This window comes from Lepus europaeus, chromosome 8 (assembly GCF_033115175.1).
Source record: "Lepus europaeus isolate LE1 chromosome 8, mLepTim1.pri, whole genome shotgun sequence".
Classification (NCBI taxonomy): Eukaryota; Metazoa; Chordata; class Mammalia; order Lagomorpha; family Leporidae; genus Lepus; species Lepus europaeus.
Window position 1 is genome coordinate 100,145,376 of NC_084834.1, and position 22,425 is coordinate 100,167,800.

At 39.9% G+C, this 22,425-nt stretch overlaps 1 protein-coding gene across 4 annotated transcripts in view; it reads left to right on the forward strand.

The window, feature by feature from the left end:
• The window catches only part of CNOT6L (CCR4-NOT transcription complex subunit 6 like), a 116,076-nt gene that overhangs the window by 55,187 nt on the left and 38,464 nt on the right, over positions 1–22,425 (forward strand). For all 4 annotated transcript variants that reach the window (XM_062198622.1, XM_062198620.1, XM_062198621.1 and 1 more), the window contains 2 exons: positions 14,875–14,964; positions 22,203–22,271. In XM_062198622.1, the coding sequence (XP_062054606.1) occupies positions 14,875–14,964; positions 22,203–22,271 (159 nt within the window). The remainder of the gene's footprint in view (positions 1–14,874; positions 14,965–22,202; positions 22,272–22,425) is intronic.

Here is a 22,425-nt window from a genome sequence, read left to right on the forward strand (position 1 = left end):
GGAACTTCTTCTGGGTCTCCCATGCAGGTGCAGGGGCCCAAGGACTTGGGTCATCTTCCCAGGCCACAGCAGAGAGCTGGATTGGAAGTGGAGCAGCCGGATTTCGAACCGGTGCCCATATGGGACACTGGCGCTTCAGGCCAGGGTATTAACCTGCTGTGCCACAGCACTAGCCCCTTTCCTAATTGTTTATAAGGTTGAGCATCTTTTTATGTGTTTAGTGGCCATTAATGTTTCTGCTTTGAAATTACTATTGATGTCTTTGGCTATTTTCAATTGAATTATTTCTTACTGATTTATGGACCATTTTGTGTTATAAATATCTTCCGCTACTCTTTGGATTTTCTCTGTTTTCTTTGTGGTATCTTTTAATGAGTGAATTTGATTTTTTAAATTTAGTTGAATTTTAAAATATTTTGTTATTAATTAGTATGTTTTGTTGAAGAAATCCTGCTGTTCCCTAGGTCTGAAATACATTCTCTTAACGTTATCTTCTAAAAGTTGTAGTTTTTTTCTTCATGGTTAATTCTTTTTATTTTTTTAAAGATTTATTTATTTATTTTGAAAGAGAGAGAGAGAGAGAGACAGAGAAAATGCGCCCACCAGATGGGAGATATTATGTATGCTAATTCACTCCCCAGACAGGCGCAACAGTTAGTGCTGAGCCAGGCTGTAGCCAGGAGCTTCATCTGGGTCTCCCACGTGGGTGGTGGAGGTCCAAGCACTTGGACCATCTTCTGCTGCTTTCCCAGGCTATTAACAGGGAGCTGGATGGGAAGTGGAGCAGCCGGGACATGAACAGGCAGCAGCTTTAGCTGCTGTGCCACAATGCTGACCCCCATGGTTAATTCTTTAATTTATTTGGAATGGGTTTTTCAGTACAGTAGAAGAGATCTGAGTTTTTGAGTGATCTATTCTTGATTTTTCTTTTATGTTTAGCAAATTATTGCTTGGTCATTTAGTGAAGTTCTTCCTTTTCCCACTGATCATTGAAGTTACCTCTCTCATATCACTTATGTGTAGCTTTATTTTGGGGATCTCTGTTCTGTTCCAGTGGTCAATTTATCTAATCTTGTCCTGATTGCCATGTTATTTAATTATTAATATAGCTTTATATTAGGATTTGATCTGTTTTGTGAAGTCCTCTCATTTTTTAGTAGTGTTTTGACTGTTACTCAAATCTAAGGAATTCCGTTTTTCAGAAAAAAACTGTTTGTTTCTTGGAATTTATCGATATTCTGGAGCAGTTCAGAAAGAATTAACATCATAATTAAAATGAATCTTCCTAATCATGAATTTGAGCTTGCTATCTATTTATTTAGATTTTATTTACTTTTTGCATAGTAGTCTTGTACATCTTTTGTTATTTATTTTTGAGTACCTTATGAATTATTTCTATTGTAAACCATGACTTTTTGTTTTTAAAGTTTTTCCCCTTGCTTATTTGTTGAGTTTTAGAAATATAATTAGTTTTTTTTGTTTGTGTTTTTAATTAATCTTACAGTAAGCTTTCTTGACTAAACTGAAATTTTTTCTAGAATGTTGTCTCCCAATTATTTTGGATTTTATATGTAGATAATTATTTTCTGGTAATACAGTTTTGTTTATTTTAAATTCTTGTGAATTTAATTTCTTTTCCTTTAATGCACTAAAATTCTGCACAATATTGAATAGGAGCATTAATAGTGGGTATGCTTCTGTTATTAATTCTCAACGAAATGTTTCTAGTAGTTTTCCATTAAGAACGATAGTTACTGTGTATTTTTGGTTAAAAAAAATTCCATTTTTTAGATTCTACTGATTTTCTGACTTTCCTAAGTTGTTAATTCTTTTTTTTTTTTTAAAGACTTATTTATTTATTTGAAAGGCAGAATTACAGAGAAGTATAGGCAGAGAGAGAGAGAAAGAGAGATCTTCAATCCACTGGTTCACTCCCCAGATGGCTGCAGTCGCTAGAGCTGTGCTGATCCAAAGCCAGGATCCAGGAGCTTCTTCCAGGTCTCCCATGCAAATGCAGGAGCCCAAGCATTTGGGCCATCTTCTTCTGCTTTCCTAGGCCATGGCAGAGAGCTACATCAGAAGTAGAGCAGCTGGGACTTGAACTGGTGCCCCTATGGGATGCCAGCACTGCAGGAGGTAGCTTTACCTGCTATGCCACAGCACTGACCTCAAGCTGTTAATTCTTGTTTAAATATTTTATCAAATGCTTTTCTTTATCCATTGAGATAATATTTTTCACATTTCAAAGGCTGGTTTGATAGATTACACATTTTTTCCCAACTTCAACCACATTTATATCCCTGAGCTAGACATAAGTTGGTCATGTGGTTATATGCTTTTATATTCTGCTGGATGTAATTTGACAATGTCTGTTAAGAACAGTGAAGGTATGGAGGCTTTACCCTACTTACAAGCTTCAAATAAGTTAGCAGATTATTGCTTCATGGATAATGGCAGAAGACGTGAGTCTCTTGGGTCAGAGACAGAGCCAAAATGGGACCAGGTGTGCGCTTTGTACACAGAATGTTTGCATTGCAGTTGAGTAAGTCAGATAAAAGGGTCCAGTACTTTTTAGGCAAACAGGAAGTTCTATAACAAACAGTAAAAAAAAAACTAGTTTTGCTTCCCCAGAGGGAACAGTTCCATGGTAGTAATGCTGTAGCTGCCTTGACCTATTCAGTGGCATTTAGAGTTAGAAAAACCGTGCAGTATCAGGAGACAGATAAGCTGTGCAGTCTCACCTTACAAGGATGCAGAGGGAAGCATAAGGCCTGCTTTCTTGCCCAAAAATATATTTTCATGGATTTTTTCTATATGTTTATGAATAAACTGGACTTGCATATTTCATTATTTTTATTCAAGAATGTGTAAGGTTTATATTGGCTTTTGAAACAGTGGAAGAAAATTACTTACTTTTCAGTTCTCTAAAGAGTTTGTATAAGCTTGAACTAATCTGTTCCCTGAAATTTGGTTGAACAGCGCTGTAAAACCATTGTTGCCCAATGTTTTCTTTGAAGAAATTATTTACTACCTTAGTATACAAGATTGTTTCAAAAAGCTCATGGAAAATAGAATTAAAAGATAAATTTAGGGATTGGCATTTAGCCTAGTAGTTAAGAGACTCCTGTGTCTCACGTTGGAGTGTCTGGGTTTGATTGCTGTCCCCAGCTCCTGACTCCAGCTTCCCGCCGGTTCAGATCCTTGGAAGCAGTGGTGATGGCTCAAGTGATTTGGGAAAGCTGGACTGTGTTCCCTGCTTCAGCCCAGCCATTGCATGAGCATTTGGGGAGTGAACCAGCAGATGGGAGTTCCTGTTCTCTCTCTGTATGTATGTATGTGTATAAGAGAGAAATCTCTACCTCTCACATTTAAAAAATTATTTTAAAAATTATATAAAATTTATTTTGGTACAAAAATATTTGGAATCAATGCCTGGTTTTCTCAGTCTGTATTTTCCATGAACCCTTTGATGATACCTCATATTTTTGGTTACAAGAATTACTGAGAGTTTCTTATTAATCATTCAGTTTTGTTGGACCATATCTGTACCATTGGAATTTATCTTTTTTTAAATTTAGAAATTTATTTGCATAAGTACTGATAATATTTCCTTACTATAAATTTAGGCTCTGGTCCATTCGTAACTGTATTAACTCTTTTCATTTTTAGGGTTGTTTCTGAGATGGGCATTTGGCCTGGTGATTGTGACATTAGTTAACATGCCTAAATCCCAAGGCAGGCGTTGTGGCTTAGCATGTAAAGCCACCGCCTGAGATGCTGGCATCCTATATGGGTGCCAGTTGGAGTCCTGGCTGTTTCATATCTGATCCAGCTCCCTGCTAATGCATCCAGTAAAGCAGTGGAGGCTAGCCTAGGTGGTTGGGCCCCTGCACCCATGTGGGAGACCTGCATGAAGCTCCTGGCTCCTGGTTTTGGCCTGGCTCAGCCCTGGTTGTTGCAATCATTTGGGAGCATGAACCAGCAGGCGGAAGATATCTATCTCTCTGTGTGTCTCCCTCTCTCTCTAACTCTGCCTTTCATATACATAAATAACTTTTTTTTTAAAGATTTATTTTATTTATTTGAAACATAGAGTTAGAGAAAGAGGTCTTCCATCCGCTGGTTCACTTCCCAGATGGCCGCAACAGCCAGAGCTGCGCCGATCCGAAGGCAGGAACCAGGATCTTCTTCCTGGTCTGCCGCGTGGGTGCAGGGGTCCAAGGACTTGGGCTGTCTTCTACTGCTTTCACAGGCCATAGCAGAGAGCTGGATCGGAAGTGGAGCAGCCGGGACTAGAACAAGTGCCCAATTGGGATGCCGACGCTTCAGGCCAGGACTTTAACCCACTGCGCCACAGCACCAGCCCCATAAATAACTCTTTTTTTTTTTAAATTCACTTACTGTATTTGAAAGGCAGAATTACAGAGAGGGAGGGACTGAGAGAAAACTTTGATTTGCTAGTCTACTCCCCAAATGGTTGCAGTGACTAGAGCTGGGCCAGACCAAAGCCAAGAACCTAGAGCTTCTTACTCTCCCATGTTGGTGCAGGGGTCCAGGCACTTGGGCCATTTTCCACCGCTTTCCCAGGTATATTAGCAGGGAGCTGGATTGGAAGTAGAGCAGTTGAGAATTGAGCCGGTGCCCATGTGTGGGATGCCAGTGCTGTAGGTGACAGTTTAATCCACTAAGCCACAGCGCTGGCCCTAATAAATAAATCTTAAAAACAAAACAAAAAACAAACAAAAAAAAAAGAGGATGCCTATATCTTATGGGAGTGTCTGGTTCAATACCTGCCTCTGGCTGGTGATTCCAGCTTCCTGTTAATGCAGACCCTAAAAGGCACAGAGATAGCTCAAGTAGTTAGTTGGCTTCCTGCTACCCTCATGGGAGTCCTGGATTGTGTTCCAAGCCTCAATCCAGCCCTGTCATGGGCATTTGTAGGGGGTGAACTGGTAGATGGGAGCATGCATTCTCTCTCTCTCTCTCTCTCTCTGTCTCAGTCTTTCTCTCTCTTTCCCCTGCCCCCCACCCCCGGCTTTCTAATAAAAAAAATTGCTTCTTCTATCTTTATTTTTAAAGATTTATTTATTTGAAATAGTTAGAGAGGGAGAGAGAGAATATTCCATCTGCTGGTTCACTTCCCAGATGGCTGCAACAGCCAGCGCTGAGTCAAGCTGAAGCTAGGAACCAGGAGCTTCATCCAGATTCTCCCACCTAGCACTTAGGCCACCCTCCACTGCTTTCCCAGGTGCATTAGCAGGGAGCTGGATCAGAAATGGAGCAGCTGGAACTCAAACTAATGCCCATTTAGGATGCCAGCATTGCAGGTGGTGGCTTTACACACTTCGCCACAGCACCTGCCCTGGGATTTAGACATGTTAACTGTTGTCATAATCACTAGGCCAAATGCCCATCTCAAAAACAATCTTAAAAATGAAAAGAATACCCTGAGGGCTGATTCTGAGGCCGGAGTGTTGTTTAGGACATCTGCCATCCTATGAGTCTGCTGTGTATCCCACTTCCCATGTTGGATCTTTCCCTCCCTTTTTGATTCTATCAGTATTAGCAGATACCTATCTTGTTTGTGTGATCTCTTTGACTCCCAGACCTATCAGAGCTATCAATTGTGAGCTGAAATTGATCACTTGGACTAGTGCGATGGCATTGGTACATGCCATCTTGATGGAATTGTGTTGGAATCCCCTGCACATTTCTAACTCCACCTTTTGCGGCCAGTCCGATTGAGCATGTTCCTAATTGTTCACCTCCTCCCTCTCTTTTTCCACTCTTAGATTTAACAGGGATCACTTTTCAGTTAAAATTTAAACACCTGAGAATAATTGTGTGTTAATTACTGAGTTCAACCAATAGTACTAGAACAACAAGAACAACAACGAATACTAAAAAGGATAGAGTATTACATTGTACATCTAAAGTCAGGACAGGAGCTGATCAGTTCATTGTTGCTTATAGTGTCCATTTCACTTAACAGGTTTCCTCTTTGGCGCTCAGTTGTCACCGATCAGGGAAAACAAATGATATTTTTCTCTTTGGGACTGGCTTAATTCACTGAGCATGATGTTTTCCAGATTGCTCCATCTTGTTGCAAATGACTGGGTTTCATTGTTTCTTACTGCTGTATAGTATTCTATGGAGTACATGTCCCATAATTTCTTTATCCAGTCTACTGTTGATGGGCATTTGGGTTGGTTCCAGGTCTTAGCTATTGTGAATTGAGCTGCAATAAACATTAATGTGCAGATGGCTTTTTTATTTGCCAAATTAAATTCCTTTGGGTAAATTCCAAGGAGTGGGATGGCTGGGTTGTATGGTAGGGTTATGTTCAGGTTTCTGAGGAATCTCCAGACAGACTTCCATAGTGGCTTAACCAGTTTGCATTCCCACCAACAGTGGGTTAGTGTCCCTTTTTCCCCACATCCTCTCCAGCATCTGTTGTTGGTAGATTTCTGAATGTGAGCTATTCTCACCGGGGTGAGATGGAACCTCATTGTGGTTTTGATTTGCATTTCTCTGATTGCTAGTGATCTTGAACATTTTTTCATGTGTCTGTTGGCCATTTGGATTTCCTCTTTCGAAAAATGTCTATTGAGGTCCTTGGCCCATCTCTTAAGTGGGTTGTTTGTTTTGTTGTTGTGGTTTTTCTTGATTTCTTTGTAGATTCTGGTTATCAATCCTTTATCTGTAGTATAGTTTGCGAATATTTTTTCCCATTCTGTTGGTTGCCTCTTCACTTTCCTGACTGTTTCTTTCGAGGTACAGAAGCTTCTCAATTTGATGCAATCCCAAATGTTAATTTTGGTTTTGACTGCCTGTGCTTTTGGAGTATTTTCCAGGAAGTCTTTGCCTGTGCCTATATCTTGCAGGGTTTCTCCAATGCTCTCTAATAATTTGATGGTTTCGGGTCGTAGATTTAAGTCTTTAATCCATGTTGAGTGAATTTTTGTGTAAGGTGATAGGTATGGGTCTTGCTTCAAGCTTCTGCATGTGGAAATCCAATTTTTCCAGCACCATTTATTGAATAGACTGTCCTTATTCCAGGGATTAGATTTGGATCTTTGGTCAAATATAAGTTGGCTATAGATGTTTGGATTGATTTCTGGTGTTTCTATTCTGTTCCATTGGTCTATCCATCTGTTTCTGTACCAGTACCATGCTGTTTTGATAACAACTGCCCTGTAGTATGTCCTAAAATCAGGTATTGTGATGCCTCCGGCTTTGTTTTTGTTGTACAGGATTGCTTTGGCTATTCGAGGTCTTCTGTGTCTCCATATGAATTTCAGCATCATTTTTTCTAGATCTGTGAAGAAGGTCTTCGGGATCTTGATGGGTATTGCATTGAATGTATAAATTGCTTTTGGGAGAATAGACATTTTGATGATATTGATTCTTCCAATCCATGAGCATGGAAGATTTCTCCATTTTTTGGTATCCTCTTCTATTTCTTTCTGTAAGGTTTTGTAGTTTTCATCGTAGAGATCTTTAACGTCTTTGGTTAAGTTTATTCCAAGGTATTTGATTGTTTTTGTAGCTATTGTGAATGGGATTGATTTTAGAAGTTCTTCCTCAGCCGTGGCATTGCCTGTGTATACAAAGGCTGTTGATTTTTGTGCATTGATTTTATATCCTGCTACTTTGCCAAACTCTTCGATGAGTTCCAGCAGTCTCTTAGTAGAGTTCTTTGGGTCCCCTAAATAAAGAATCATATCATCTGCAAAGAGGGATAGTTTGAGTTCGTCCTTCCCGATTTGTATCCCTTTAATTTCTTTTTCTTGCCTAATAGCTCTGGCCAAAACTTCCAGAACTATATTGAATAGCAGTGGTGAGAGAGGGCATCCCTGTCTGGTACCAGATTTCAGTGGAAATGCTTCCAACCTTTCCCCATTCAATAGGATGTTGGCCGTGGGTTTTTCATATATTGCTTTGATTGTATTAAGGAATGTTCCTTCCATACCCAGTTTGCTTAGAGTTTTCATCATGAAAGGGTGTTGTATTTTATCAAATGCTTTCTCTGCGTCTATTGAGAGAATCATATGGTTTTTCTTCTGCAGTCTGTTAATGTAGTGTATTACGTTGATTGTTTTGCGAATGTTGAACCATCCCTGCATACCGGGGATGAATCCCACTTGGTCTGGGTGGATGATCTTTCTGATGTGTTGTTGCATTCTATTGGCCAGAATTTTATTGAGTATTTTTGCATCTATGTTCATCAGGGATATTGGTCTGTAATTCTCTTTCAATGTTGCAGTGGGTAAAGCTGCTGCCCACAGTGCTAGTATCCCATATGGACGCCGGTTTGAGTCCTGGCTGCTCCACTTCCGATCCAGCTCTCTGCTATAGCCTGGGAAAGCAGTAGAAGATGGCCCAAGTACTTGGTCTTCTGTGCCCTTGTGGGAGAAGCTCCTGGCTCCTGGCTTTGGATTGGTACAGCTCTGGCCGTTGTGGCTAACTGGAGAGTGAACCAGCAGATGGAAGACCTGTGTGTGTGTGTGTGTGTGTGTGTCTGTGTCTGTGTCTGTGTAATTCGGCCTTTCAAATAAACAAAATCTAAAAAAAGGGTTATATTTATTTGAAAGATAGTCTCACACACACACACACACACACGCTCAGTTCCTTTGTCTGCTAGTTCACTCACTAAATGGCCACAATAAGTGGGCCTGGGTCAGGCTGAAGCCAGGAGTCAGAAACTGCATTCAGGTCTCCTGTGTTGTTGGCAAGAGCTCAAGTACTTGAGCCAGCACCAACTACTTTCTCAGGCACATTAGCAGAGAGCTGGACTGGAAATGGAGCGGCCCCAGGTACTTCCATATGGGATGTTGATACTGTGCAACAATGCTGGCCCTGCCTCTTTAATATTAGGGTTTTATCGTGTAATGTGTTTTGTCTGCTATTGTAGCTATGCCAGTTTTCTTTTGGTTAATGTTTGTCTAATATATCTTTTCTCATCTGTTTACTTTCAACTTTTTATGTACTTAGGCTTAGTATTTTTTACAGATAATGCATAGCTAGACTGTTTTTTAATCCAGTCTGACATTTTTCTTAAATGTGTGCTTCAGACCAGTTGCCTTCTCTATACTATAATCAAATTATTGATGTTTATGTGTCATTGCCATCCTACTTTTAGGTGCCACTCTTTGTGTAAATTTTCCTTTTTTTTTTTTAAAGATTTATTTATTTGGGGGAAAGTCGGAGTTACACAGAGAGAGGAGAGGCAGGGAGAGAGAGAGAATGAGAGAGAGAGGTGTCTTCCATCTGCTGATTCACTCCCCAAATGGCCACAATGGCCAGAGCTGTGCCGATCTTAAGCCAGGAGCTAGAAGCTTCTTCCAGGTCTCCCAAGCGAATGCAGGGGCCCAAGGACTTGGACCATCTTTTTACTGCTTTCCCAGACTATAGCAGAGAGCTGGATCGGAAGGGGAGCAGCTGGGTCTCGAGCCCATATGAGATGCCGGCACTGCAGGTGTCAGCTTAACCCACTATGCCACAGCGCCGGCCTCATGATAAGCCTTGATGTTTGAGTATTATGAGACTTCCAACTTGTTCTTATTTTTCAAAGTTGCCTTTAAGCTATTGTTTATTTTTTAAACATTTATTTTTATTTGAAAGTCAAACTATCAGGGAGTGGGAGAGAGAGAGAGAGAGAGAAAGAGAGAAAGAAAGAGAGAATCTTCCATCCGCTGGTTCACTCCGCAAGTATTAACAACAGCAAGGGCTGGAAGGGGCCTAAGAGAGAGAGAGAGAGAGAGAAAGAGAAAGAGAGAATCTTCCATCCGGTGGTTCACTTCGCAAGTATTAACAACAGCAAGGGCTGGAAGGGGCCTAACACATGGGCCATTATCTGCTGCCATTCCAGGCACATTAGCAGGAAGCTGTGTGGGAAGAGGAGGAGCTGGGACTTAACTGGAACCCTGAAATGGGATAAGGGTGTCCTGAGTGGTTAACCTGCTGCATCACAGCACCCTCCCCCTTCTGTTAGTAAAATGGCGCAGTCTTATCTGTGGTGCCATTTATGCCTCGGACGCCATCTTAGGCCCTGGCCCCCAGCACCACCTTGCATAGTAGGCTTTGGTCCTAAGCCGCATAGGATTCGCTACTCCTACTTCCCTGCTCAGTTCCTGGCAAAGGTTTCAACAGGACCTATTCCCGAACACCTGCTCTCTCTCTGTCTCTTACTCTCTCACCCTCTCGCCCTCTCGCCCTCTCCCCCCTCTCCCCCTCTCCCCCTCTCCCCGAGGCCCATTGGGCTTCCCCAACCTGACAATATACCTTTCCTCTAACTCTTGGTGTGTTTTGTGGCAGCCTTAAATCTGCCATGACACTTTTAGATATTTCGCCTTTCTATGTAAATTTTAGAATCTGCTTATGATTTGTGCTGGAATTTTTATTGGGATTGTATTGAATAGGTAGATCACTTTGGGGATAATCAATGCTTCAATCTTGAGGTTTAATACTGAGTTTTTCAATTCAATATAGCTGCATTTATGTAGATCTTTGATTTATTTCTTTAATGTTTTCTACTTTTTAGTATGCAAATTGGCAAATATTTTTCCAGATTTTTACATACAATTTGATGTAGTTTTAAAATTTATCTCAGTCTTTTTTCCCACGAACTTTTTTTTTTATGATTTATTTACTTATTTATTTGAAAGGCAGAGTTACAGAGAGGCAGAGGCAGAGAGAGAGAAATCTTTTTTTTTTTTTTTTTTTTTTTGACAGGCAGAATGGACAGTGAGCGAGAGAGACAGAGAGAAAGGTCTTCCTTTTTGCCGTTGGTTCACCCTCCAATGGCCGCCGTGGTAGCGCGCTGCGGCCGGCGCACCGTGCTGATCCGATGGCAGGAGCCAGGTGCTTTTCCTGGTCTCCCATGGGGTGCAGGGCCCAAGTACTTGGGCCATCCTCCACTGCACTCCCTGGCCACAGCAGAGAGCTGGCCTGGAAGAGGGGCAACCGGGACAGGATCGGTGCCCCGACCGGGACTAGAACCCAGTGTGCCGGTGCCGCAAGGCGGAGGATTAGCCTAGTGAGCTGCGGCGCCGGCTCGAGAAATCTTCATCTGCTGGTTCACTCCCCAAGTATCTGCAACAGCTGAAGCCAGGAGCCAGGTTCTTCTTCCTGGTCTCCCATGCAGGTGCAGGGACCTAAGCACTTGGGCCATCTCCCACTGTTTTCCCAGGCCATAGCAGAGAGCTAGATCAGAAGTGGAGCAGCCAGGACTCTAATCAGTGCCCATATGGGATGCTGGCACCACAGGTGGAGACTTTATCTGCTATGCCACAGTGCTGGCCCCACTATTTGATACATTTTGATGTTGTAAATAATACTGCTTGTTAAGTTTTAATTATTCATGTTTCAGAATTAAACCCAGTTTTTAAATTGATCTTATCTTGCAGTGTTTGTAGACTGGTCATCTATGAGAAGAGATCATTTAATTTCTTCCTTTACAATATGTAGTTTTAGTTTCTTTTTCTTGCCTTATTACACTAGCTAGAACCTCTGGTACAGTATTAAATAGAAGTGGGATAGTATACATCTTTACTTTAATATTGATAGTAGAGGCCATCTTTCAACATCAGCATCAATTGAAGAGTTTGATAATTTTTCCTTCTGTTTCACATTTGTTGATGGTTTTTGTCATTGATGCAAGTTTTGGAAGAGTTTCCAAAACATTGCTGTAATTGCTTTCTTAAATGATTGGTTGAGTTTTTTTTTTTTTTTTTTAATAAAACCATATGTGCTTGTAATTTTCTCTATTGAAACATTTAACTTCTAATTCATTTGTTTTTCTTTTTAAGAGATGCAGGACATTGAGATTGTCCCTTTTTGTCTTTTTTCCTCTTTGTGTCTTTAAGTGTATCGTATGTCTTTTGTAGATAGTATATAATGATTTTTTAATGAATTCTGCTAATCTTGATGTCTTAGTTCATTTTATGTTGGTATAACAAAATCCTACAGGCCACTGCCAAGTAAGGAGGTTTGTTTGGCTCATGATTCTAGCAGCTGAAAGATTCAAATACCATAGTGCTGGCATTCTGGTGAACATTCCCTGATTGGGTCACCAAAGGATAGAGAAGCAGAAAAGGGATGCATCTCCTGCAGAAGAGGCTAAGCATGTTAGATGGCCTTGCTTCGTACCGTTCCATTCTTGCTAGAAGAAGTTCAGTTCTGTTGAGAACTATGTTAACTACGTGAGAACTATGGTGTCCCGTGACCTAATTACCTTCCTCCAACCTCTACCTGTTAAAGGCGCCACTGCTTCAACACTGTCCCATCCATTTTCATTTATGTAATTACATTTATTTAATTTCTTATAAAATAGGATTTATTACTGCCAATTTGCTATTTGTTTTCTGTGTCATATGTCTTTGTTTCTGTATTCCTCAACAAAACCTTGTTTTGTGATAAATATGTATTTGCTAATGTACTAATTTAATTCCTTTTTATTTCCTTTGCTGTATTATTTTGATTTTTATGCTTAAAGGCTACCTTGGAATTACAATTAACATCTCCATTAGTCAGAATTCAATTTAGATTATTGTCAATTTAATTTCAATAGTATTAAAAAAGTTGTATCTAGGCCGGCGCCGCGGCTCACTAGGCTAATCCTCCGCCTTGCGGTGCCGGCACACCGTGTTCTAGTCCCGGTCAGGGCGCCGGATTCTGTCCCGGTTGTCCCTCTTCCAGGCCAGCTCTCTGCTGTGGCCAGGGAGTGCTGTGGAGGATGGCCCAAATACTTGGGCCCTGCACCCCACGGGAGACCAGGATAAACATCTGGCTCCTGCCATTGGATCAGTGCGGTGCGCCGGCCGCAGCGCGCCAACCGCGGCGGCCATTGGAGGGTGAACCAACGGCAAAAGGAAGACCTTTCTCTCTGTCTCTCTCTCTCACTGTCCACTCTGCCTGTCCAAAAAAAAAAAAAAAAGTTGTATCTATAGCTCCATTCACCTCTTTTGTGCTGTTATTATCATAGATAATATGATTATAGATATTATAGATATGATTATAGATTATCATAGATAATATGATATGATCATAGATAATATGATTCTTACATGCTGTGCGTATCAACATAGATGTATAATTATTGCTTTATATAATTGTCTCATCAGATAAAAGAAAAAAATTAAAAATGCATTTTTGCTTTCTTTTTTATTTACTGCCACTCTTAACTGTTTCATTTAGAATTGAGTTACTATCCAGTGTCTTCATTTCAGCCTGAAGGAACTCCTTTTAGTATTTTTTGAATAAATAGTTTGTAGTGACAAACCTAGTCGATTTTTGCTTATATGGGAATGCCAACCTCTCCTTCATTTCAACGTCAGTTTTTTTCCAGTCCAAAAATTCTTACTTGACAGTTTTTATCCCCTTAGCACTTAGAACATGTTTTACTGCTTTTGAGCTTTTCATGGTTTCTGATGAAAAACCAGCAGTTAATCTTACTGATGAATCTATACATGATGAATCTCCTTTCTTGTTACATTTTGGATTCTCTCTGTGTGTATTTTAAATATTTATTTTATTTATTTGAAAGTCAGGGAAGGAGGGAGGGAGGGAGAGACAGAGAGAGAGAGAGAAAGACACAGAGAGAGAAAGAGAGAGAGAGGGGTCTCTTACATTGCTGGTTCACTCTCCAAATGGCTCTAGCAGCTGGGGCTAGGCCAGGCTGAAACCAGGAGCCAGGAGCTTCATCTGCATCTCTCATGTGGGTGCAGGGGCCCAAGTACTTGGACCAACTTCCATTGCTTTCCCAGGCACATTAGCAGGGAACTGGATTGAAAGTGCAGCTGTGGGTTTTTGAAACGGTGCCCATGTGGGATGCTGGCGTCGCAGGCGGAAGCTTAACCACCAGAAAGGCCTTTCTGTATTCTTGACTTTTTCCGAATTTTGTTATAATTTATCTAGGTGTAGATCTCTTGCATCTCATCCTACTTAGAATTTAGCCTCTTGGATACATGTATTCATGATTTTCATAAAATTTGGGATGCTCTGAGCATTTTTTTTTTTAAATTTTTCAATTGTTATTCTTTTCTATCTTTACCTTCTGGGACTCTTCGCTTTGCAAATGTTGGGACCCTTCATGGTTCTCTGAGGCTGCATTTGCTTTTCTTATTTTGTCTCTTGGGTCTTCAGACTGTACCAATTCAATTCAACTATCTTTTAAAAACTTACTCATACTTCCTTTTACCTGCTGAAGTCTGCTGTTGAGCCCTTCTAGTGATTCTTTTTCTTTTTCTTTTGAAGATTTGTTTATTTGAAAGAGTTACAGAGAGGCAGAGGCAGAGAGAGAGAGGGGGAAAGGGAGGGAGGGAGGTAGGTTTTCCATCCGCTGGTTCACACCCCAAATAGCCTCAGTGGCTGGAGCTGGGCTGATCCGAAGCCAGGAGCTTCTTCTGGGTCTTCCATGTGGGTGCAGGGGCCCAAGGACTTCAGCCATCTTCCACTGCTTTCCTAGGCCATAAGAGAGCTGGATGCCAGCGCTGCAGGCATCCAGCTTAGCCCACTATGCCACAGCTCCAGCCCTTGATTATTTTTCACTGTACTTTTTTACTTCATGATTTGTTTGCTTCCTTTTTTGTAATTTCTATTTCTTTTTTGATAGTCTATTTGGTGAGACATTATCTTTGTACTTTAACTCTTTAGATATGGTTCTCTTTAACACTTTGAACGTACAGATGCTCCTCAACTTACAATAGGACTGTGTCCTGATAAACTTTAAATTTATACAGTTTCTTTAAATGTATATAATCAGGTTAAATACAGTAGAATTCAGTTTGGAAAATTGATATCTTTATAGAGTGCATTTTTGTCCAGTCTTGCAATGTTAAGTCTTATAGTTTTCATTTTTATCTTTTACTTTAGGCAATCCTTTATCACAGGATATTCTCAACTTGTACCAGGACCCAGATGGAACCCGAAAGCTACTGAACTTCATGCTTGACAATCTAGCAGGTAACTATTAATGAAAAAGCGGTAAACTGTACAAATGTATTTTTAAAAAAACATTCATTTATGTATTTTGAAAGCAGAGTTACAGAGAGAAGGAGAGAGAGAATGAGAGAGAGAGAGAGGGAGATCCCTTTCATCCACTGGTTTGCTTCCCCAGATGGCTGCAATGGCCAAGACTGGGCTAGGCCATAGCCAGGAGCCAGGAGCGCTGCCAGGTCTCTGGGTCGCTCATGTGGAATGCAGGGGACCAAGCACTTGGGCAATCTTTCAGTGTTGTCCCAGACACATTAGCAGGGAGCTGGATCAGAAATGGAGCAGCTGGGACTTGAATCGGCATCCTTATGGGATGCTGGTGTCACAGGTGGCAGCTTAACTTGCTGTGCCAGAGCACCAGCCTCTACATATATTAATAGCACATATATCAGATATTGCCTAAAAGCATGTGACTATTTTTTATAACTATTTGTAGAGTTGGAGTTTCTGCCTTTAGTCATTTCTATGGTAGTATGATGTTCTTTTCATGTTCTGAGTGTTTTCTGTTTACTAAGAAATATGTTAAGAACTTTAGTTACCTTAACTTGTTTAATCTTTCTAAGAACCTAGGAGGTAGGAATTTTTACTCATTTTTTACAGATCTAAATCCTGAGATTCAGAGACCAAGCAGTTTACACATAGTTAAAAGGGGTATAAAATCAAAAATTTTTTTCTCTTAGTTACAAAGATATGTATTTTTTAAAAAATTTATTTGAGAGCTAGAGTTACAGGTAGTGAAAGGGAGAGACAGAGAGAAAGGTCTTCCACCCACTGGTTCACTCCCCAAATGGCTATAAGATCTGAAGCCAGGAGCCAGGAGCTTCTTCTGGGTATTCCACGCATGTGCAGGGACCCAAGTACTTGGGCCATCCTCCACTGCTTTCCCAGGCCATAGCAGAGAGCTGGATCGGAAGTGGAGCAGCTGGGACTTGAATAGACATCCACATGGGATACTGGCTCCACAGGCAGAGGATTAATCTTCTGTGCCACAGCGCCACAGTGCCAGCCCACAAAGATATGTATTTATCAGTTGTTTCAATTTGATATAAATTACTTGGAACCTACACATTTTATGTATTTTTTTTAATGAATGAAATAACTATAGGTGATCATCAGCTTACAGTGTTTTGGACTTCATAATATAGTGTGAAAATGTGCCCATGCAACCATTCTTTTTCACTTTCTGTTGTATTTAATGAGATAGTCAGTATTTAATAAAATAGGCTTTGTGTTAAATAATTTTGCCCAACTGTAGGCTACTTTAAGTGTTCTGAGCATGTTTAGGCTAGGCTAAACAGTATACTTGATTAGGTTAGGTGACTGAGGCTATTTTCAACCAACAATGGGTTTATAGGGCTGTAATCCCAATATAGGTCAAGGAAGATTTGTAGTTCAGTGCCCTACACGTTGTGGAAAATTTGCAGGCAGGCATTTAAGAACACTAGAGTTATGTGACTAAAAGGATTGTATTCCAGATGCATGTTTATTTATATAGCAAGAGTTTTTTTTTAAGTATTTGACTTAAGACATTTTTGTGTTTTATTGAAGCACTGAAAATATGGGTAAAAGTATGAAGATATCATTAAGTCAGTTATTTTTCTTGGGATAAAGTCTTCCAAAGTACAGAGTTCTGAAATAGGGCTCAAGAAATTGAGAATTAAAGCATAGAGGACATCATCACAATATTTTAGACATTCCTTCCTCCACCTTGTAGAGTTTATGATAAGGTAAAACCAAATTAATATGACCTAAAAAGTGTTTGGCTGAAAAGACTAGAAATTGGTGAAAGAGAATTAAGCAAATTTATTGTTGATCTTTTTAGTAGGAGTATGTGGCCATTTGAGCTAAAATTAAATACCTCACTTGTCTATACAGATACAGCCAGTTGACCTTGACATATGCTGTGTGTCTGTTATTTCTAATGAGTTCTTTGTGTGTTTTATACAAGTTGTTTGTTGGTATATGTATTGCAGATACTTTCCTCCTAGCTATTGCTTGCTTTTCCTTCTCTTAATTTATCTTTTGAGGAACAGAAAAACTTAAACATATTTCAGTTTATCTATCTGTTCTGTTAGGGATACTGCTTTTGTGTCCTCTTTAAGAATTTTTCTCTACCATAAGGTCATGAGTATATCTTTTATGCTATTATTTAGAGACTCTAAATGTTTTTTTAAGTTTTATTTATTTATTTGATAGAATTACACAGAGAGAGAAGGAAAGGCAGAGAGAGAGAGAGAGAAAGGTCTTCCATCCGTTGGTAACATTTGGAGCTATAACCTTCCTGGAATTGATAAATTGTGTGAGTTTTTGCACACATAATATTGACCAAGCAATTTGTTGATAAGATTATCCTTTCATTGTTGTTTTTAGTTTATTCTTTATCATAAATTCACTGTTAGTATAATGTATGGGCTTGTTTCTAGAGTCTCTATTCTTTCTCATAATTTTAAAAATATGAGAAAATTAATTTTAAAAATTGATTTATTTGAGAGAGGCAGAGTTACAGACTGAGAGAAGTCTTCCATCCACTGGTTTACTCCCCAAATGGTCCCAACGGCCTTAGCTGGGCTGACCCGAAGGCAGGAGACAGGAACCTCCTCTGGTTCTCCCTCGTGGGTGCAGGAGCTCAGGCATCTTTGCTATCTTCCACTGCTTTCCCAGGCAATAAGCAGAGAGCTAGATCAGAAGAGGAGCATCTGGGAAACGAACCAGCACCCATATGAGATGATGGTGCCACAGGTGGAGGCGCAACCTATTACTCCACAGTGCTCCAGAGTTTTCTAAGGAATTTGTAATTATTTGTTCAAGCAGATGGATACTCTCAAATCTGTCAGATAATTTCAACATCTGATTCATGTAGTGTTAATGTTGTGATAGACTCTTCTCACTACTAGTTGTGATTTTCCTGGTTCTTAATGTGACCAGTGATTTTTATGTGTACTCCAGGCTTTTTGGACGTTACGTTAGGTGACTCTTATCATTTCTAAGTCTTCAGTTGTGGCAGACAGTTGCCCTGTTTAGCTTTAGCATGTAGGTGTTGTTCTCGCTTCCAGTTTTAGCAGACACCTCCACTGTGGGCAAAGCAGGCCCACTGCTGTCAGCCAGTGTCAGATATCGGATGGGTTGCCACTTAGAAGCTGGAGATACTGCTTTTATTAGAATGGATCACTGTTATTTTTTTTATGAGAAAGTAACCCATGTAACTATTCTGTTCTTTAGTCTTATTATTGACCAGACGGCTTCGTCTTTTAAAAATTGCTTTTAAATATCTCACATGAAGGGGCTGGCCCTATGGCCTAGCTGGTTAGGCCACGGCCTGCAGTGCTGGCATCCCACTTGGGCATGTTTGAGTCCTTGCTGTTCTACTTCTAATCCAGCTCCCTGCTGATGCTCCTAGGAAAGCAGTGGAAGATGGCCCAAGTTCCTGGGCCCCTGCCACTCACGTGAGAGACATGGAAGAAGCTCCTGGCTCCTGACTCTGGCCTGGCTTATCCTTGGCAGTTGCAGCCACTTGAGGAGTGAATGGAAGATTTCTTTGCCTCTTCTCTCTCTCTTTCCCTCTCTCTCTCTCTCTCTCTCTCTCTCTGTAACTCTGCCTTTCAGATAAATAAGTGTTTAAAAAAAAAAACTTAGAAGACTATATTATTAACCTTGTTAAAATTCTTGTTAAGCTACAATTCCCTTTGTCCATTACCTTTTATCTCAATCTATCCCATGTAGGTAATCATGATTGTAAGCTGGATGTATATACTTGTGCTTTATTAGACATTGATTTATGTACAAAACTTACACCAGGAGAAATTTTATATTCTAAATCTTTGATGTGCTTCTAGAATTTTCAAATAAATTTATAATTTTATTATATAGCTTTCTACTTCTTAATTAAAAATATTATTTAATCGAGAGGCAGAGGAATACAGAGACAGAAAAGCAGATAGCTGTCACTCCTCAAATGCCCACAATTGCTAGGGCTGGGTCAGGCCAAAGCTGGGAACCACTGACTAAATCTGGGTCTCCACCTGGGTGGCAGGGATTCAACTACTTCATCTATGACAGGTTGCCTCCTAGAGCTGGCATTAGCAGAAGATTTGAATTGGCAGCAGGGTTGGTACGTGAGCTGTTTTTTTCTACTTTTCACTCAGCGGTTTTCTTTGGATATTTTTCTACTTTTAACACATATACAGACTTCAAAAATTTCTATAAACTTCAGAAAGTTTGTAGAAATGCTTATTAGTAAAAAGTTGCACAAATTTCAAAAGGTTTTTTCATGCCAATATAAACATGTTGTAATTTTTCTATGAACTTAAAAGAAAAAAACTTGTCTTTAAACTTTATTTGGGAAGCGTAGACAAAGAAAAAACTCTCATACACTGGTTCACTCCTGCAATGGTTGAAGGTCTGAAGCCGAGAACACCGTCTGGACTGTGATGTGGATTCCAGGAACACAAGTACTTGAGCCACCACTGCTGTTTCCCAGGGTCCTTGTTAGCAGGAAGCTGGAATCAGGAACCAGAGCTGGGTATTTATTAAAACCCAGGAACTCTGGTGTGGGGCATGCACACATTGACTGGCATCTAAATTGCTAGACTGAACCCCTGCCCCTCCATGAACTTTTAAAAAATACTATGATGTGGGGCTGGAGTTGAAGCATAGCTGGTAAAGTTGCCTCCTGCAGTGCCAGCATCCTTTGTGGGTTCAGGTTCACGTCCCAGCTGCTCCACTTCTGATCCAGCTCTCTGCTATGGCCTGGGAAAGCAGTAGAAGACGGCCCAAATCTTTGGACGCCTGTGTGTGGGAGACCTAGAAGAGGCTTCTGGCTCCTGGCTTTGGATTGGTGCAGCTCTGGCTGTTGTGGCCATCTGGGGAGTGAACCAGTGGGTGGAAGACCTCTCTCTCTGCCTCTGCTTCTCTATAACTTTGCCTTTAAATCTTTAAAAAAATTACCCTGATGTATCTTGTTTCTTTTCATCTGTACCATAGATTTCCTTAAAATGGATATAATTTAGCCATTTCACCTTTGCTTTTGTTATGAAAAACAATGCTGTGATGAATACTTTTTAAAAATTCTGTTTTAAGCAGAAGGGGCTCATCTCAGGAAATAACTGCTAGATATGGGAACATGGCTTTTTTAAATTTTAGAATATGATGCCAGTTTGTTCTCCAGGTAGTTATATGAATTTGTATTCCCACAGCTGTACATGCAAAGTGGCTGCTTCCTGTCACTGTCACCAACTCTGGATATTATTAAATTTTAAAAAAGTTATGTCAGAGCATCTCATCTTTTTAATTTTCCTGGTTACTGGTGAGACTGAGAATCCTTTCATATGTTTTTGGCTATTTGGATATTGTTGATGAATATATATTCAACTTTCACTGATATGTTGTGATATGTTAAGATTTGGGAACCACCAAGATGTTCACATTAACTTATTTATTTTGAGAATTTTCTTGATCTCTGAGTTTTTAACATCTTTTTTTTTTTTTTTTTTTTTTTTGACAGGCAGAGTTAGAGAGAGAGACAGAGAGAAAGGTCTTCCTTCCATTGGTTCACCCCCTCAAATGGCTGCTACGGCCGGCGTGCTGCGCCGATCCGAAGCCAGGAGCCAGGTGCTTCCTCCTGGTCTCCTATGTGGGTGCAGGGCCCAAGCACTTGGGCCTTCCTTCACTGCCTTCCCAGGCCACAGCAGAGAGCTGGATTGGAAGAGGAGCAACCGGGACAGAATCTGGTGCCCCAACCGGGACTAGAACCCGGGGTGCTGGTGCCGCAGGCAGAGGATTAGCCTAGTGAGCCACGGCACTGGCCCATCATTTTTATTTGAAAGGCAGAGAAACAGATAGAAAGATCTTCCATCCACTGATTCATTCCCCAAATGTGCGGTGTAGCTGGTGCTTGTGGGCCAGGCCAAAGCCCAGAGCCTGTAACCCAATTTGGATTTTCTCCGTGAGTGACAGGGACCCTTCAGCCTCTCAGGATGTGCATTAGCAGGAAGAGGGAATCGAAAACAGAACCAGGGCATGAACCCAGGCACTCCAATATAAGATGCAAGTTAAATCTTAACTGCTGGGCCAAATGTTCACTCTGATTTCTGAATTTTTAACTAAGCCACCTTATGTAGATTTTGCTGAGAATCCAAGAGCTAGAAACTTTTTTTTTAACTACTATTAATTTGATTTGTATATATGACTTTTCATTTTGGAGACAATTGCCATGATTCTGGAATGATGCTCCTAGCAGGTACAGCGTGGTTCTAGTATTCAGTACATTGAGCCTGTTGGATGAATTATTTGTGCTCTTGTGGTAACATTTGTTTCTTTCCTGGCAGAATACAGAATATGTGATTAAATGTTCACTCTGAAAATATGGCTGCTAAAACAAAATAACAGACTTTAGGAACACTAAAATGGTTTAGTAAAGTAATGCTTTTTTAGATCTGGGACTACTATGGTCAAAATTTCTGGCTGGTTGAAGATAGGGTGTTTTGTTTTAAAGGAATACATTTCTCAACCACTAATAATATGGGTAAATCTATAAACTTGAATCAAGTTGTCCTGTAAGTAAATTTTTTAGAAGGAAGAAGAAAAAGTAGCAGTTAAATCTTAAATCAGTGAATTTTTCTTTCATCTGGTAATTGGGTAGCATTTAAGTTCTATAATATTGATAACTATATCTGAGCATTTAATGTTTAACCAGTGCCTTCCTTTTTCTATACAATGTAATTCTAGTCTTATCTGTTTCTCTGTGTTGACATTATATAAAAGAGTAAAATCAGAAAATGAGATCCCCTTATGGAAATTCAGTTATTTTTATTATACATTTATATATTTCTGTATCTTAAAGATGTTTGAGTATTTTGATCCATTAGTGTGTTGGAACTTCACATAGCTTTGATTTCTCATGTGGAATAAAGCCAAATGAATACAATTTACATATAAATTTAAGATGAGATTTACTTAATGTTTTAAATAAAAACTTCTTATAAATACTTTGCAAATGTCGTTAATAATTTGTTCAGCATTTCTTCTGTTATTCTCTGCCCATCTCTTCTTAAACTTCTTATGGTTCTAAATCTTTTATTAAATTTCATCATTAGATACTTATGTTGATTTGTGGACCATTACGGAGGCTGATTTTACATTATTAAAAAAAGTAAAACTGATTTTAGAAAATATAAAATTAACTTACATATACAAAATTTTTTTTTTTTCAGTTCATCCAGAGCAGCTTCCTCCGAGGCCATGGATTACATTAAAAGAACGAGACCAAATTCTACCATCAGGTAGTTTTTTCTCATTCTTTCTTGACTTTGTGTCAGAAATACTTAAATACCATCAGAGCTTCGTGATCTATGGATAATAAGCCTTTGTTTGACCTACCATTTATAGATGAGTTTAAAAATACTGATGGGTAGAAAGGCCTAGGTGCAGGTGTCT